Source organism: Drosophila suzukii, chromosome 3, assembly GCF_043229965.1.
Source record: "Drosophila suzukii chromosome 3, CBGP_Dsuzu_IsoJpt1.0, whole genome shotgun sequence".
NCBI classification, from domain to species: domain Eukaryota; kingdom Metazoa; phylum Arthropoda; class Insecta; order Diptera; family Drosophilidae; genus Drosophila; species Drosophila suzukii.
The window spans coordinates 2493566-2511207 of NC_092082.1; the positions used below are offsets into that span (position 1 = coordinate 2493566).

The 17642-nt window shown below is 39.5% G+C and overlaps 4 protein-coding genes and 1 pseudogene across 5 annotated transcripts; all 5 read right to left on the reverse strand.

Annotated features, from left to right (window-relative positions):
* Nucleotides 1-3529: 3529 nt before the first annotated feature.
* Nucleotides 3530-4926, reverse strand: LOC108013461 (probable serine hydrolase). Of its 2 annotated transcripts, none has more exons than XM_017079339.4 (2): nt 4761-4926; nt 3530-4631 (listed from the first exon to the last, which is right to left on the reverse strand). In XM_017079339.4, exons 1-2 carry the CDS (start codon nt 4782-4784, stop codon nt 3621-3623), a joined length of 1035 nt encoding a protein of 344 aa, XP_016934828.2. In that variant the 5' UTR covers nt 4785-4926; the 3' UTR covers nt 3530-3620. The 2 variants fall into 2 exon arrangements, with proteins under 2 accessions (XP_016934828.2, XP_070853193.1); XM_070997092.1 differs by having other exon boundaries at nt 4757-4915.
* A 260-nt stretch (nt 4927-5186) lies between these two features.
* Nucleotides 5187-6748, reverse strand: LOC108013463 (probable serine hydrolase). Its single transcript, XM_070997093.1, has 2 exons — nt 6532-6748; nt 5187-6183 (listed from the first exon to the last, which is right to left on the reverse strand). The coding sequence occupies exons 1-2, from the start codon at nt 6553-6555 to the stop codon at nt 5206-5208; spliced, it is 1002 nt and encodes a 333-aa protein (XP_070853194.1). The 5' UTR covers nt 6556-6748; the 3' UTR covers nt 5187-5205.
* Nucleotides 6749-6864: 116 nt separating this feature from the next.
* Nucleotides 6865-8730, reverse strand: LOC108013462 (probable serine hydrolase). Its single transcript, XM_017079340.4, has 3 exons — nt 8431-8730; nt 8255-8373; nt 6865-8119 (listed from the first exon to the last, which is right to left on the reverse strand). Exons 2-3 carry the CDS (start codon nt 8276-8278, stop codon nt 7130-7132), a joined length of 1014 nt encoding a protein of 337 aa, XP_016934829.2. The 5' UTR covers nt 8279-8373; nt 8431-8730; the 3' UTR covers nt 6865-7129.
* Nucleotides 8731-9118: 388 nt separating this feature from the next.
* LOC108012739 (probable serine hydrolase) lies at nt 9119-10497 on the reverse strand (annotated as a pseudogene).
* A 460-nt stretch (nt 10498-10957) lies between these two features.
* LOC108012620 (serine hydrolase-like protein) lies at nt 10958-12584 on the reverse strand. Its single transcript, XM_070997094.1, has 2 exons — nt 12358-12584; nt 10958-12052 (listed from the first exon to the last, which is right to left on the reverse strand). Exons 1-2 carry the CDS (start codon nt 12379-12381, stop codon nt 11132-11134), a joined length of 945 nt encoding a protein of 314 aa, XP_070853195.1. The 5' UTR covers nt 12382-12584; the 3' UTR covers nt 10958-11131.
* Between the last annotated feature and the right edge of the window lie 5058 nt (nt 12585-17642).

Genomic DNA, 17642 nt, shown 5'->3' on the forward strand with positions numbered 1-17642 from the left:
CCCTGAGCATAACTTTGAGTTTTCATTTAAAAGTGAGTTATAAATTCCCCCAAACATAATTCTTGAACTTTTTCCAATTAGGGCCGAGTTGATTTAAGGTTCGCTCAAGTTTCTTGACTAAATTCTCATAAATCTTTATTTCGCGGAAGTGTTCATCTACTGAAAATGATGGCTTTCTTTCACTTTCATTAAGTGCCCGCCCGCGTATTCATCAACTTTCCTGGCCATTAGCCAGCGAAACCCAAAACCAAAGAGATACATGCGTTCTCCGAACAATTTCCTTAACCTCTTTAAGGTGCTTAACCCAATATCACACCAAAAGAAATTGTTGCTGAAATCAGAGGCGGAAGGCGTTCAAGTTTCCCAGCCATTCAAAGGGAATTTAAGTGCACACGAGCCGGGAATCACCGCCCAACCCACTTTAATTTGCAAATCTAGGCATATGCCGTCAAGGCCTTATGGTTTCCACCTTCGAAATGCCAAAAAATGAATGGAGGGAAACCCTGGGGCGTCTCTGATTACAACCGAAATATGCCACGTGTACTTGGTAGCTACACACATATACGAGTGTGTAAGAAGGTTTAGCTCTCTAAAATGGCAAAATCGATAGTGGAAAAACGGAATTCTCGTGTATTTTCTTGCCTTTCCACTCGAACGTTAATTGATTGAATTAGCAAGCCGAGCGATGTGGCAAAAAGAGGAAGCTCCATCCATAAATATTAATATTGGCCAATCAAAGCGAATGACAAGAAAATTATGCGATACAAATGTTTAAAATTCAACAATTTCTTGGATAACAACAAAGTGTTTAAATTAATAAGTGCCACTCCCATTTCCACACCCACTTTTAATCGTATTTTGCCGCTTTTCGCTGTTAGGCTTTCGCCCAAAGGTAGGCAACGAAAATTTCCCACGCTTGCGGAAAAATAAATTTTCAATGAAGCAGTCTACTTTTGCGAGGACTGAAAACTTGGTCTGGAGTTTCAGTTATTTAATTTGCATTCATTTGGTTAGCTGATTACTTTCTAAATTTCCGTTGTGGAACTATTCGCATTCTCCTTTTTTGATGTGAGGAAAATACGAGCTCCCTTTCGAGGACACTCATATATTTTCCATTGGCTTGGGTCGCCTCTTAACTTTTTGCGCTCTAACGGATCGAAATCTATGGCATCGACTGCGCTAATTGTTCTAATGCGCTCAAGCTGTAAGCTGCTTAAAATTGCTTAAATTGCAAGTGGAATAGCGGTGGGGGAGCAGGAAATTCTCGCACAAGGACCTGAAGCGAAGAAATATACCTATCGGCATAGCACTGCCTGCTGAGGCATTGACATCACTAAGGCAATAATCCATAATTACATATCGGCTTTGGAAATTACTAAGGGGTAGGAATGTGTATGAAATGAAAGAAAGCTTTTACAAGCTTAATTTAAAAAAGACACAATTTTTAAGGATTTATTTAAATTGGAGTACCTCAGGTTTTATAACAACAATTTGTTTCATATTAAGTATCGCAGAAAATCGGATATTAAAAAAATGACAAACAGATTAATATTGAGCTAGAGTTTATTATTTTATAGTTTGCTGCGATTATTTTTACTCCTTTTGAAGAATCTCTCCTTTGAGCTAAGGTCCAGCTCCTTGCCAGTTAGAGACTAGGAATTCAAGACTGGAGGTCGATGATGATGATGAAGGGCACATGTTCGATATTTCCGTATTTCCAAGTGGTTCCAGAATGGGAACCAAAAACTGCACTTCTAGACTTCATAACTCGAGTTTTTCGAGCCCGATTTTGACGTGGGATACCTCTATGAACTTGTGGTTGAATTCTCTAATATTCTAAATTAAAATTGATGTTAAAAATGAGGGTCCAAATTTTGACCCGTTTTCAAGTCTGGTTTTTCCGTATTTCCCATGGCTTCCAGAATGGGTACCCAAAACTGCACTTCTAGACATCATAACTTGAGTTTTTCGAGCCCGATTTAGACGTGGGATACCTCTATGAACTTGTGGTTGAATTCTCTAATATTCTACATTAAAATTTATGTTTAAACAAAGGGTCGAAAATTTGACCCATTTTCATGTCTGATTTTTCCGTAAATCCAATGGGTTCCAGAATGGGAACCAAAAACTGCACTTCTAGACATCATAACTCGAGTTTTTCGAGCCCGATTTAGACGTGGGATACCTCTATGAATTTGTGGTTGAATTCTCTAATATTCTGCATTTAAATTTATGTATAAAACGAGGGTCCAAATTTTGACCCATTTTCATGTCTGCTTTTTCCATAAATCCAATAGGTTCCAGAATGGGAACCAAAAACTGCACTTCTAGACTTCATAACTCGAGTTTTTCGAGCCCGATTTAGACGTGGGATACCTCTATGAATTTGTGGTTGAATTCTCTAATATTCTGCATTAAAATTTATGTATAAAACGAGGGTCCAAATTTTGACCCATTTTCATGTCTGATTTTTCCATAAATCCAATAGGTTCCAGAATGGGAACCAAAAACTGCACTTCTAGACTTCATAACTCGAGTTTTTCGAGCCCGATTTAGACGTGGGATACCTCTATGAATTTGTGGTTGAATTCTCTAATATTCTGCATTAAAATTTATGTATAAAACGAGGGTCCAAATTTTGACCCATTTTCATGTCTGATTTTTCAGTAAATTCAATGGGTTCCAGAATGGGTACCCAAAACTGCACTTCTAGACTTCATAACTCGAGTTTTTCAAGCCCGATTTGGACGTGGGATACCTCTATGAACTTGTGGTTGAATTCTCTAATATTCTGCATTAAAATTTATGTTAAAAATGAGGGTCCAAATTTTGACCCATTTTCAAGTCTGATTTTTCCATAAATCCAATAGGTTCCAGAATGGGTACCCAAAACTGCACTTCTAGACATCATAACTCGAGTTTTTCGAGCCCGATTTAGACGTGGGATACCTCTATGAGTTTGTGGTTGGATTCTCTAATATTCTACATTAAAATGTATTCTTAAATCGAGGGTCAACATTTTGACCCATTTTCATGTTTGATATTTCCGTATTTCCAATGGGTTCCAGAATGGGAACCAAAAACTGCACTTCTAGACTCTATAACTCGTGTTATTAAATCCCGATTTAGACGTGGGATACCTTTATGAGTTTGTGGTTTAATTCTCTAAAATTCTACATTAAAATGTATCTTTAAAACGAGGGTCAAAATTTTGACCACTTTCATGTTCGATATTTCCGTATTTCCAAGTGGTTCCAGAATGAGAACCAAAAACTGCACTTCTAGACTTTATAACTTGAGTTATGGAATCCCGATTTAGACGTGGGATACCTCTATGAATTTGTGGTTAAATTCTTTTGTATTCTGCATTTAAATGTATTTTTAAAACGAGAGTCAACATTTTGACCCATTTTCATGTGCTATATATATTCGTATTGCCAATGGGTTCCAGAATGGGAACCAAAACCCGCACTTCTAGACTCTATAACTCGAGTTATTGAATCCTGATTTGTAGGTAAGGGACAGATAATTCAAGTTATTCGTCATTTATATTTTAAAATACTTTTCATGTTAATGTGAAAGCTAAAAATAAACTAATAAAGATCTATTAGTCAGTTTCTTTACAGTTTGCTGCGTTTGTTTTTGCTTCTTTCGAAGAATTTTTCTTGTTGCATTCGCTTTTCCTCAGCACTTAGTTGCTGTTCCTTTCCACTTAAAGACCAAGAAGTCAGAGTTGGAGGTCGATGATGCCTGATGAAAGGCACTATGTAACGGGCACACTCCTCGGCGGCATGGAGATGAACGTGATGAGTACCCTCCACCTCGTAGAACTCAAAGTGCGGATTAATTTTGTGTAAAATTGCTATCGGCTTTTCCACTTTAGGTCCAATGTATGAAGACATTGAGGCTTTAATGACCAAGTAGGGCTTTCTTCCGATCCGTTTCGTCATCTCCTCCGCGAACCCAGGTTCCATTTGCGTTACGTTGTAATACTTAACCCGACCATCCCTGGAGAAAAAAAATTTATCTGGATAGAGCTGTGACCTTAACACCTGGCGGTGCAGCAGGTGCTTAGCAAACTCGGGAGTGACAGAGTTAAAGCTTCCTTTGGCGACGACTTTGGTCATCTCAGAAAGGGTGTACGATGGCGGCTCGTGAAGATTGCTCTCCACCTGACGATCCTCTTCCACAAGGTGTTTCTCCATGCTGTGGATTACATAGGCCAGTGCCTGCTTGGGAGCCAAACTCGAGGGAAGCAACATGTCCAAGGAGATAACCATATCCACTGTATGTGGCGCCAGTGCGGTGTAAATGAAGCTTACGATGCCACCCAGGGAGTGACCCATCAAGGAAACTTTTGACCAGCCGTACTCCTTCATCACTCTAGGAATGATCAGCACGTAATCGTCGACGGCGTAGTGCATCCCCGGCTGAAGGCGAGCGGATCTTCCATGTCCGGGAAGATCGATGCAGAGCACCCCTATATAATCGGGGAGCAGGGGAATCAACCGATCGAAGGTTCCCAGATTGTCCAACCATCCGTGGATTGCGAGGATCGGCCGTTCGGTTCGATTACCATACCATCGTCCAGAGATGTGACCCCAAGGTGCAGGTATTCTCACCTCTTTAAACTGAAAAGAATATATCAGCTTATTTTCTTCACAATTACACTTCTTCACAATATATAAACATTTTGGCGGTACCGGCTGATTCCGCTTATCTTTCACTTTTGCTTATGATTTAATTTGTTGCTTACTCACGTCACTCAAAGACAAAGTTCCCATCCCAATCAACGGTCTACTGAACTTTGTACGTCGGCAACTTTTAGCCAAGATCTTGAATTGGTGGCACACGTTCTATGTTATCTTAAGTATCAAAAATGGAACCTCCTTAGGGTACAACAGCTGGTCATAGACTAACGTCCACAATTGATTTTTGCGGCTTGGGTAGGTAACAAAAGAGAAAATAAGCTGTGAGTAATAACAAAACACCGATAAGAGAGCGGCAACTTTTTTAAAGAGAGGGAAATATAACACAACCATTTAGGAAGAGAATAATCAAAACAACATTATTTAGTGAAGCTTTATTAACTCATATAATAACTATAATTAATCTCGATGCATAGATACCGGTATTATTTTCTTGCCTCTTTTATCACAACTTCTTAGCGTGCAGTTTTATGGTCATATAACTTTATAAATTTCTTTACAGCTTGCTTTGATTATTTTGACTCCTCTCAAATAACATTTCTTGAGGCTTGAGTTTTTCTTCAGATCTTAGAGTCGGAGGTCGATGCCGCCGAATGAAGGGCACTATGTAACGGGCGCACTCTTCCGGGAATTTAAGATGGATATGATGGGTACCGCCACCCACCTCGTAAAATTCAAAGTGGGGGTTGTTTTGGCTCAGGATAGATATGGCATACTCACATTGAGCTCCGACAAAGGAAGACTTTGATGCCTTAATTAACAAGAAAGGATTTTTTAGGATTCTTCTTGTCATCTCTTCGGAAAGGCCAGGTTCCAGTTTCCATAGACGGTAGAATTTTACCCGTACATCCCCGGATAAGTAGAACTTGCCTGGAAACAGCTGGGACCTTTCCTCCTGGCGATGAAGAAGGTGCTTGGCCAACTCTGGTGTCACAGAATTTAAGCTCCTCTTGACAACGATTTTAGTCAAATCAGGAAGTGTGTAAGATGGGGGTTCGAGAAGATCACCCCTTACTTGACGATCTTCTTCAACGAGGTACTTCTCCATGTTCTGAGCCTCAACGTCCACCGCTTGTTTAGGAGTCACTGACCTAGGCAGTAAGACGTCCAGGGATATGACCATATCCACGGTGTGCGGAGCCACCGAAGTATAAATAAAGCTTAAGAAGCCACCCAATGAGTGACCCATTAGGGACACCTTCGACCAGCCGTACTCTCTCATAACTCGGGGAATAATGTAGACGTAATCGTACACGGAGTAGTGCATCCCCGGCTGAATGCTAGAGGACCTTCCGTGTCCAGGAAGATCGATGCAGAGTACCCCTATATAATCGGGGAGTAAGGGAATCAACCGATCGAAGGTGCCCAGATTGTCCAACCATCCGTGGATTGCGAGGATCGGTCGTTCCTTTGGATTGCCATACCAACGTCCTGCGATGTGACCCCAAGGAGCAGGGATTCTCACTTCTTGAAACTAGGAAAGGAATACGTACATCTATCAGCAATACAATACTAGAGTTAATGGAGAAAGTTAACATGAATGGTTTAAATCTTCAGATTTATCACTTACACCAATTTATCTATAACAAGATTTTAATTTTGAACTTGTTAAGTTATCCAATTTTGATGTTTTGATTTGAATTCTATTGGTTTTTACGTTGATTAGAAACGCTTTAGTGCAGTAGAAATCATCTTTATATATATTCCAATTAGTATAATCCATTGATATGCCAATTAATCGAATTTCACTGTGAATGTAAACGTGTGAGAATTGCGCCTATCACTTTTTGTGGCTTATGATTTTATTTGGTTGCTTACTCACATCACTGAGTGACAAGGTTCCCATCACAAAAGAAAGCCCTTTGTACTTTGACCTTTAGACTCGGTCTAGCAATCCAGTAATTGTCCACCTCCAGTATTATCTTGAGTATCTGGTTGGAAGGTCAACGTTCCGATTAGGAATCCGGAATTGCTATCTAAGAATTTTTCTTCCTACAAGGGTAACAGCTGTTCGACGACTAACTCAGATTATCACTGAGTGGAACTGCACTAAAACAGAGATTGTAGAAAAAAGCTTTTTAAGAGTGTGAGAGCAAACAAAACGATTACAAAAAATACTACTGTTAGTTCTCTTAAAAATGTATAGATATCAAGATTGGAAAACAGAAATACCTTTATTAGTCAAGAGAATTTTACAACAATTGGCATTTAATACATTGTTTGTGATTTATTGTAGTTGCTTATGTATAGGTACATTGTCAAAATTACATGGAAAGTAATACTCAATATAAAATAAAATACAGGGCTTAAAAAAAAAAAAAAATTTTGGTCTTTATGTCTAAAACAAAAATTTTTTTTAAAAGATAAGAAATACTTAAGCTTTACTTCTAAACGGAATTGGACTTTGTACTATCCCTATTTTACAACTTGCTCCGGTTTTTCTTGGTCCAAGCGAAGAATCCTTTTCGGTTCCTTAAACTACGGCTATCCTCTTTTCCGGTAAGGGTCCAAGAGGTCAAGGCAGGAGGTCGATGATGCTGGATGAAGGGCACAATATAACCGGCGCACTCCTCGGCGGCATGGAGATGAAGATGGTGGGTGCCATTCTTCACCTCGTAGAACTCAAAGTGTGGATTATCCTCAGCCAAAATGGAGATGGCCTCATTGCAACGGGATGTAAGATATGGCGACAGTGAGCCCTTTATGATCAAGTATGGTTTCTTGCGAATCCGCCTCGCCATTTCTGCACCAAGATCCTGGTCGATGTCTATGTTGTGGTAGTATTTCACTCTTATATCCCTGGAGAAGTATAACCTTTCGGGATATAACTTCGACTTGGTTACCTGGCGATGGATGAGGTGCTTGGCAAGATCCGGGGATACGGAGTTAAAGCTTCCTTTTGCCAGGACTTTTCCTAGCTCAATGGGAGTGTAGGAGGGTGGCTCACTGAAATTTCCCAGCTTCTGCCGCTCAACATCCACAAGTTGCTTTTCAATACTTAGGACCATGTAGTCTATATTATTTCTCAACGGAAGCAAAATGTCTAAGGAGATGATCATATCCACGGTTCGAGGGGCTAGAGAGGCGTAAATAAAGCTCAGAACTCCGCCTAACGAGTGACCTATCAGAGAGACCTTTGACCATCCGTACTCCTTCATCACCAGTGGAATTATAAACACGTATTCGTAGACGTTGTAGAACATTCCCGGCTGCAGGTGCGAGGATCTTCCATGTCCCGGCAGATCGATACAGAGTACTCCTATATAATCGGGTAGAAGGGGAATCAGCCGATCGAAGGTGCCCAGGTTGTCTAACCATCCGTGAATCGCCAGGATGGGTCGCTCCTTTCGATTGCCGTACCAACGACCCGAGATATAGCCCCAAGGTACTGGAATCTTCACCGCCTCGTACTGGAAAATGCAGAAATGGTAGTTCTGTTTTTCTCCAAGCCACTTATTAATGCCAAACTAATTTCTCACAACTGGTGAGCAAAGGTCGCTCATAAATCCGTACTTATTTCTTAAGCATTTCCAAAGATTACTTACATCACTCAATGATAATGATCCCATATCTTCAAAATTTTAGTATTGTAACGGCGATGGATTATCATGCGGAAATTAGTTGTGTTTTTTCTAATTGTTGATTCAACTTTCCGTTTTAACATCTATGCACAAACTAATTTATTAACTTGCAAGTCTTCGGTTTAGCAACAAACACGTACCGAAAAAGAGATTCTTATAATAATATTTTAAAGAGAGTTCCATAAGAGAGGCAGATTTGTCATAAAAAGCTTTCCTTAACAGTTAAGAGATATATATGCGATATCAGATCGCATTGCCATCAAATTTGTTCACAAATATTCACCGCAATTTACATACTTAGCGCGATTAATATCACTTTTTACTCCAACTTGCTATTTCATTTGGTTTATTTTAATACACTAGCCTAATATATTTGTAAAAAATCTTCAAATTCACGTGCGTTTCGTTTGACTGATACGACAATGTGTGCGTATAGATGGCCAAACGAAAACAATAAAAAAAGCTTCTGGTGGAGGGTTAGCTTTCTTTGTTCTCGGGGCGAATGGCATTACAAATTTCGGTTAATTCAAAAATTACTTAAAGCTACAGTAAATTTAAAAAAAACTTTTATGTTACGTTTTTCTTGATATATTTCTATTATAAAGGAAAGTTTTTTAGACATGCTTCCACCACAATTTAACAGAAATACTGACTTAGTTGATTCTATTTAATTTACAAATTATTTAAATACTCTACGAAAGTTAATTTTGAGGGACTGGTCTTGTAACTTTGAAGGCTCCACATAATCATTTTAGAATTCAAAATTCTAAACTGGTTGATATTACGGATACTTTTTTTGTATATGGGGAACATCCATTTTATGGTGTATAAAGATAATATGTGATTAAACAGCATTGACCCCTCATCTAATCTTATCGTTGTCTGCACGTATTCACAATTTGGCTCGGGTTTTTTTTTATTATATTATAACTTTCCTTTATTGTCCATGATACATTTTTCTGCATTGTAAATGGTGTCATTTTTTATACATTTGAATTACATAATTAAGTGCAATAGACATATGTATATCTTCCAGCACAACTTTGTCCTATAATAACAAATAACTAATCACAGTTTGCTCCATTCAATCGATCTCAAACTTATGTGGTCCTTACCAGGAGGATGATATCGCCTTATAAACGGCACAATATACCCCGCACACTCTTTAGCAGCTAGTATATGGAAGTGATGCTTACCCTCAATTTCGTGAAACTCAAAATCCGGATTGTTGCGACCCAGAATCGAAATAACATCGGACATCTGTGGACCAATAAAATCTGACTTGCTACCCTTTAAAATAAGATATGGCTTTGGACTAATCCTTTCTGCCATTTCTGCCGCCAATTCTTTGCTTGCGAGATACAATTTGGAAAAGTACTTCACCCGATCATCTCTGGTGGATATAAACTTATCTGGGTAAGCCTCCGATCTTTTAGCAATTCGATGCAGCAGATGATGGGCCACGGCTGGCGATAAGGATTTAAATGATTCCTTTTCAATCAATTTAATTAGGTCTTCCTTGGAACGTAGAGGTTTCTCCTGACCGATTAGTTCATCCAATTCGAGGTGTTTTTCCTGACTGAGCCGGATCCACCTGATGGTTTCTTCGGGTTCTCTGAAGGGCGGTAGCAACAAGTCCAGGCAGATTACCATGTCCACCGTATTCGGAGCCAGAGAGGTGTAACAAAAGCCGAGGAATCAGCCCAATGAGTGGCCCATCAGCGAGACTTTCTTCCAGTTGTACTTCCTCATGATCCGAGGAATCACCTGTATGTATTCCTCGGCACTATAACGAACTCCGGACGGGTAATGCGATGATCTCCCATGGCCCGGAAGATCTATGCAGAGTATTCCTAGATAGTCGGGGAGCAGCGGAATCAGTGGGTCAAAGGTGCCCAAGTTGTCTACCCAGCCGTGAATAGCTAGGATCGGTCTGTCTGCACGATTTCCATACCAACGACCGGAGATATAGCCCCAGGGAACTTCTATCGTCACATCCTCGTACTGCAATAAGTCTAAGTTGGAGAATCTTTTCACCACTCAATTGAATTTCATGAATCACTTACCTGTTCCAGTCTTAAAGTGCCCATGTTTTTTTCGGTACTTTCTCTTCAAACATTTCTTGGCAACTGATTAGTGAAAGAGCTTTTTCGGGTTTTTATTCTCCAATTTTTAGCTTTCATAAACATTCTAATTCTTATGCAGAGACCACTGAGAGTTGATATACACCTGTGTTCAAATCAATAGCAATATGTGATGACATAAAAACACAATAAAAAAAAGGATAGCAAAGAAGATTTTACTTTTTAAAAATTTTAGCGTTATTAAAACCATGTTTTTAAATACAATTATATATTTTTAATAATTAGGCCCGGCCAAATATCCCACAAATGGAGACACGGATCCCTTGATGATCTGATAACTGCAAGACTTGTTTCGATGTCAAATAATTGATAGAACTTATCACGTCCGTCCCTCGAGAAGTATAGTTTTTCCGGGTAAATTGTTGTCACCTAGCGATGGAACATGTGACGGGCCAGGTTCTGCGGAACCGAGTTATTGCTGCTCCTGGAAATCACCTTTCTTAAATGGTTGCTGATTGCTGGGATACTCAATCTTCCTGGACAACAGAACATTCAAAGAGATGAAAGTTAGTATTTTAAATAGTACTGTGTTTAATGTAGAACTTTTATTTATGATAGAAATATTTACAAATTTTTACAAAGAACTTAAAGGAAAAATACTATGTCTTATTTTAAGATCATAATAATTTTTGTATGGCTTGCTGCTCCTTGGAGATCTTAACTTAACACAGATCTTAATAATTTTTTTAAATGTTCCTTATAGCTTGCTGCTTCTTGGAGGTCTATGATTTTGGATAAACGGTACGATATAGCGGGCACATTCCTCGGCAGCTTGGAGATGGACATGATGTTTGGCGTCCTTCACCTCGTAGAATTCGAAGTGAGGGTTATCCTGAGACAGAATGGATATCGTTTCGTCGCATCGGGGTCCCACAAATGGAGATAGGGCTCCCTTGATCACCAGGTAGGGTTTCTTCTGAATACGTCTCGCCATCTCCGCAGCCAGTCCTTCTTCAATGTCGAATATATGGTAGAACTTTACGCGCCCGTCCCTCGTAAAGAAGATCTTTTCCGGGTACATCTGTGACTTGGCCACCTGGCGGTGGAGCATGTGATCGGCCAGGTGATGCGGCACCGAGTTATTACTGTTCCTGGCCAGGACCTTTCGCATTTTACTGAGGCTAAACGAGGGCGGCTCATGCTGCGTTCCATCCGCCTGTCGCTCCTCCTCCACCAAATAGCCCTCTATGTCCTTGGTCAGCTTGCTGGGATCCTCGATCCTGCGGGGCAGCAGCACATCCAGGGATATGATCATATCAACTGTGTTTGGAGCCATTGCCGCGTACATAAAGCTCATCACTCCGCCGAGGGAGTGACCCATAAGGGAGACCTTCGACCAGCCCAACTCCTTCATCACCCTCGGAATGATGAGCACATAGTCGTACACGTTGTAGTGAACGCCAGGCGGAAGGCGCGAGGATCCTCCATGTCCGGGAAGATCGATGCAGAGCACTCCTACGTGAGCGGAGAGCAGTGGAACCAGCCGATCGAAGGTGCCCAGGTTGTCCAGCCATCCGTGGATCGCCAAAATAGGCCTATCAGCTCGACTGCCATACCAACGACCTGATATGAAACCCCAAGGCGCCGGTATTGTAACCTCATCGCTCTGCAGTCGAATCTAAAAATATAAAATATTTAATTTAAGATTTCTGTAATTAAACATAATAAAGTGTGATAACAATACTGCACAAATAGCAAAATGTCATGGTCGTACCTCCAAAAATTGCAATTATTTTTTTATTTATATATAGAGTACATACTGATAACAGTTTATGAAGTCCATCCAACCAATGTTTGCTTAGTTAAAACATGTACCATCTTTATCACTTTCACCGTATCACGATTAAAAGTCAGATGTAAAAAATTCTGTTCTTGTGGCTGCATGAGTATAAAATTTTCGACCAGCTAAAAAACAATACTCACATTGCTTGGTGATAAAGTTTCCATTGCGTCTTGTACCTCCCTATCCAAACAAATGTTTCTGACTTCTCAGACAGCCTTGAACCTGAATATTTGTTTCGGCTTTTCTGCTCGTCTATTATCTTTATTATCCTATCTGAGTCGCAAAACAATTAAATTTTAAAAATTCCCAAAAGTTGAAAACTGAAGCACCGACTTGAACAGCAGAACACACCACATCAACTGAATTGTGTTTCCGACAAACATCGCGAAAATAATGCGAAATCTGGAAAAGGAATACGGTTAATGACCAAAAATGAGATAGAACAAAATTGAATTAACCCATTATCACCCATAGGTGGTGTTACTGTAAACGTTTATATAATTAATAGTAGATTAATAGCTAAAACTCAAAAATCTTTTATGCAAAATACTAAAGGGTATATATGTTAAATAAATTTTATATTTATTTTTATGAAATATACGTAATGAATGTACTAAGAAGAAGGGTAAAAGTATTTAAAATACTTTAAAATATTAATTGCTAATGTGATAATTTTCAACTGGTGGAAGTGGGTTAAGCTTGAAGAGTCGATGCTGAAACTCGCGAAAGGTGAAAGACACTCTCAACGCACTTGATAATCTAAATATAAGCTTTCATGAGTAGTGGAACATTTTCGACGATTTAGGTAAACAAACAAAGCTTCAAAGTTCACTTTCTTATAGGAGAAGATGATTACCTAGTTTTGTTATCAGTTGCAAGTTTGTATCACGGCTAGAACTGAATAAAGTCACGAAATTTTGATGGTTCAGTCATTCATGGACGTCGGGTCTCAATAAACTGCCGTGGGAATTTGGGAATGAGTCGATTACTACGTGACCCTCTCGTGAAACCGAGTTTTCCACTTCCTGTGTCCACGTCGATGCACTTGGTTACGCTGTGCTGAATTGGAGTGGTCATGTTCTTGGTCGAATTTCAGTTTTTTGGCACTGACGTTTTAAAAACTGCGACGAGACACGTTTTTCCCTCTTTCTGTAAAAGGTTTGGCGACGTTTACCTGCAAAAAGGCATAGGTAGCAACGGTAGCAATGTGGAATGCCTATGTCTGGTTTATCACTGTCTTCATATTCTTCATATATATTCTATTTCAGCTTAAAGCTCTATAAATAAAATACAGGTATCTTAGCTCTTTAGTGCCCTAATCAAATTGTATTGAATTAAGCTTGTGCTGTAAGTCCTGGACTCCTTTTCAGGATTACTTGGGGCTTCTTCCTGCTCAACTGTCTCCCAAGTGTGACTACCTTCCGCTGTCTTTCCCCTCGACTTGGTACGGTTTCTATATACATAGTTATATCTGACCCCTGCCCAAAACACTAATTTGCATTTCGCCCAAATTTCCTTGTGCATTTCAATCGTGTGTGCAAGAAGCTGCAGCTTATGATTTATCTTTAATTTATGTTTGAGTAATTTATCATGTCTGCTGGGGTCATGACGTCACCTCCGCCTTCCACTGTGCAATTTTCCCCAGGCAGGGCGCTATGCAAATTGTCTTGAGCTTTCCCCAAAGTGAAAGTGCCATTTCGCTGGCGAAATTTGTGCGTGTGTATTGGCCTTGAATCCATAATTTGCCTGTCAACGGCAGAAAAGCAATGTCGTTGTCGTTGCCGTCGTGGCCCCAAAAATGTTGTGCGCACATAATTGAGTTCAAGCATTTGGAAGCCAATTATGATTTCCCACTTTTCACCCAATTTTCTTTTGTCCCTCGCCGCGGCTCCTTTCACATCTCAATCAAAAGGGCCGCGCCAGGGCCTTTGTCCTTTCAACTTTCTCCTCCGTGGCTTTAATTGCCTCTGCCACTTAACGTATGCAAATTAAATTTAATTCTTTTCTTTCAACCGGATCTCTGTCGGTTTTTTGGGTCACCTTAAGTGGGAAAGCAGCTCACCTTCGGTTTGATAAATATTTATGATACCCAATGATAGTTCTGCAGAACAAGGAAAAAGGATTGCCGGTTTCACCTTTATTTTTCTTGTTCACAAAAAGCAAATATATGAAACGTGCACTCAGAGAAAAGAGGGGCTGTAGTACATATCATTAAAACATATAATGTTTTTCAAAAAATATATATTTCAACATGATTTTAATGAATGCAAGATAAATTTTAGTTTTTAGACACCATTAGTCAAAATAGCTAATAAGAAAATCCATAAAATGTTTTCATATACATTTTTCCTAGTGTTTGTAAAGCACTATATATGATGCTTTCAACCTGTCAGCACAGCTCCCGAAAAAATCCTTGAGCCGGGGATCAGCTTCACAAAGACACCGCCGGAAGTCTCAAGCTGATACGCATGCAACTCCCGAAAAAGGAGAAAAACCCAGGAAAAATGGCAGGAAAAGTGGTGGGGGATGTCGGCCACCCTATGCTATTATGCTTTATGTGTTGCTATTTTCCTCTTTTTAGCCGGAATTTCTTTAGACCCAAAGTGCGAGTGAGATTTAAGCCCTAACAATGGATGGAAAAAATACGGGAGTGTGTAAGGAATTGCATTAAGAAATCATTTTCGTTTTGTCGGTTTCCATGGAGGTTTTCCCAGAATTTCCCTGGTTTTCCCAGCTTTTTCACGGCTCTGCGAGTCTAATTCAAATGAATTATTTGAGCCAGAAAGTTTCACCCGCTGTATTTTTCTGGGTGTGCGGTTTTAACAACATTTCTTTGGCTAATGAATTTGACTATTATATCAGCATGTACGAGCGAATGTGTTTGCATTTGCATGTGTGTATAAATAATTGTATTTCCCCTAATTATACAGCAGAGCTGGAAATTTGCATTTGAATACATTTATATGCAGTTTTCCGGGGTAAGTCCACACGGGCATACATGTTCACGTTACAATTAAAAATTCCGGAGAATTACGAATGTAAACCAGAGCTTTGTGGCATGAAATTTGATGCTGCATTTTGGAATCCCAAGGCTTGGGTCTATTAATTGAAAGGTACAGAGTTTGCAGCTAGCCAGTTGTGTAAATTTGATTAGATTGTATGGCACAATTTAGCAGAAAGTAATATACGAAGTACATATTAGTTTCCAGTGCTACATAAACTTGGCTTGTAATCTCTATTAAATTGTGGATTGAAAGGAATATCTTGAATATAGGTATGTTGTAATCTTTTAATGATATCTACCACAACTCATTAGCTTAATCAACACAAAGAACACGTAAAGCTCAAAAGGAAGATTAATTAATAGCAAGCCAACCAGAAAAAGTAACACATTCTCGCATTATTAGTTGAAGAACTCATTAATCCACTCGATGGCCAATGTCGCGCCTCTGAGGCTGCCATGATTTATGATTTCACCCACTTTCCCCGCCCACATTTTCCTGGCTGCTCACCTAAGTATGCAATTGTTTATGTTGATATTTAGTTAATCAAGTGTCCACAAGAGTCACAATCAAGAGTCAAATGGCACGTTTCCACACTCAATCCCCAATAAATTAATTAGCCGCAAAATTTATGATTATTTCCGCAATGAGTTCGCTTTTTCTGGCGCCTTTTCTTATGGCTTTTGGCTTTGATTTACTTTCGGCCGTATTTATTTATATTTGTGGCCAAATGTTTCCACTGGCGTTTCATAAGTAATTCCCATAATTTATGCATTGTCATACACTGACTAATGGCGGTGGGGGCGTGGCACTTGACAGGCGGAATAAACCCATTGTTTACATTTCGTTCGGTTCGAAATCTCAATTGCCTGGCACTCAATTTGCAAGGGCGGCAGAAAGGAAGATTTCATAATTCAAATTCTTCGATTTATGGCCAGTTGGTGTAGTGTCCTCCGGGTTTTATCGAAGCCTCGAAGGCTACGAGTCGAAACTCGGCAAGCATTTCGCACATGAGCCAGCCCCCTGGCAATCGTAATTTACGAGGAACCAACCCAAAAACGCACTTCACTTGTGCGTAATGCCAAGACAATTGTGTGCACAAAGTGCAGAAATACTCAAAGAAAATGTTTCTTTGAAACTATGGATTCATTTTACTGCTAGCTCAATTTCAAGTTGAAAAGAAAATGTTTCAGCAGTACTGATCAAAATTTAATTCTTCATAAACAAAGACGCCTTTGAAATCACATTTGGTCTAAAATCACTTATGAAGATGTCCCTAAAGACATTATTTTTACTACTTTTTGGCACTTTTTAAAGAGGTTTCTATTCACCATTATATGCTATAAAATATTTCTTTATATATTCTTAAATATTTATAAGCTATAGATTAAATATCTATTATATTATAAGATATATGTTAATATTATTTTAGGGCTATACTATTTTAAAGGTATTTTTCCCAAGTGTGAGTGCAATCCAAAATGCAGTAGCCACCCATAATTCCCGCCTCCCACAGCGACTGCCCCCCGAAACTGTGTTGTTACCGTATATCGGATCTTGTCTGGTCATAAATTTCCGTTTTTGGTTAACTCCTGCAACTGCTGGCACTGCTACCAACTTCCGTAGGTGGCTTTACTACCGCTCTTAACCCGGAGCGAGGAAATCCGGAGGAGCATTCCGGCGGAGAAGGGGGCCCTGGAGAATTCGATTCTCCGTTGGGCTTTTGAGGTGGCACTCAAAAATTATACTGTCCTCTGCACATTTTGCTGATCCCCCGTTTGTAATTGGAGATTGCAGTTGGAAAAGTTTGCCATTCAAAGTTTACTTTTTGATGCAGTTTTCAGAGCCTGGCATTTGCCAATTTATCCGTCTGCGTTTATATAGAAATATTCTGGTGTGTGGGCGATGTTTGTTGTGGGCTGTCTCCGGGCAACTTTTAACATTTTGACCAGTAATTGAACTCGACAAAATGTCACAGACACAGCTCAACTTTCCTTCTAATTACAATCTCTCATTGGTTCGTTGTCTTTGCTGAATAGTGCCCAAAATGTACGGGGGTCTATTTCGGTTTTAATTGGGGTCGAATTTGTGTGTGACAAACTGGGGAAGGCATAAATCTTTAGCATTTCATCTGTAAAATTGCATCAAGTCACTTAGATGTGCAAATATTTTGCCTGTACCCTTTTCATATTCATAGTCTAGCAAAGTAGCCTGAAGATCTGGCAAGTTTTCTAATTAAAAACAAATTCATGAATGCAATTTGCATGAAATTCAATTAAACTTTTTATCTCCGGTCCCATCTTTACAGAAGTGTTTCTTTCTGAGCAGTTCAGAATTAAGTATACGCACTGTTGTCCCAGAGTATGTGTGTGTGATTGCAATCAAGATGATTCTAAGCATCCTTTTTGGTCAAAAACAAAAAG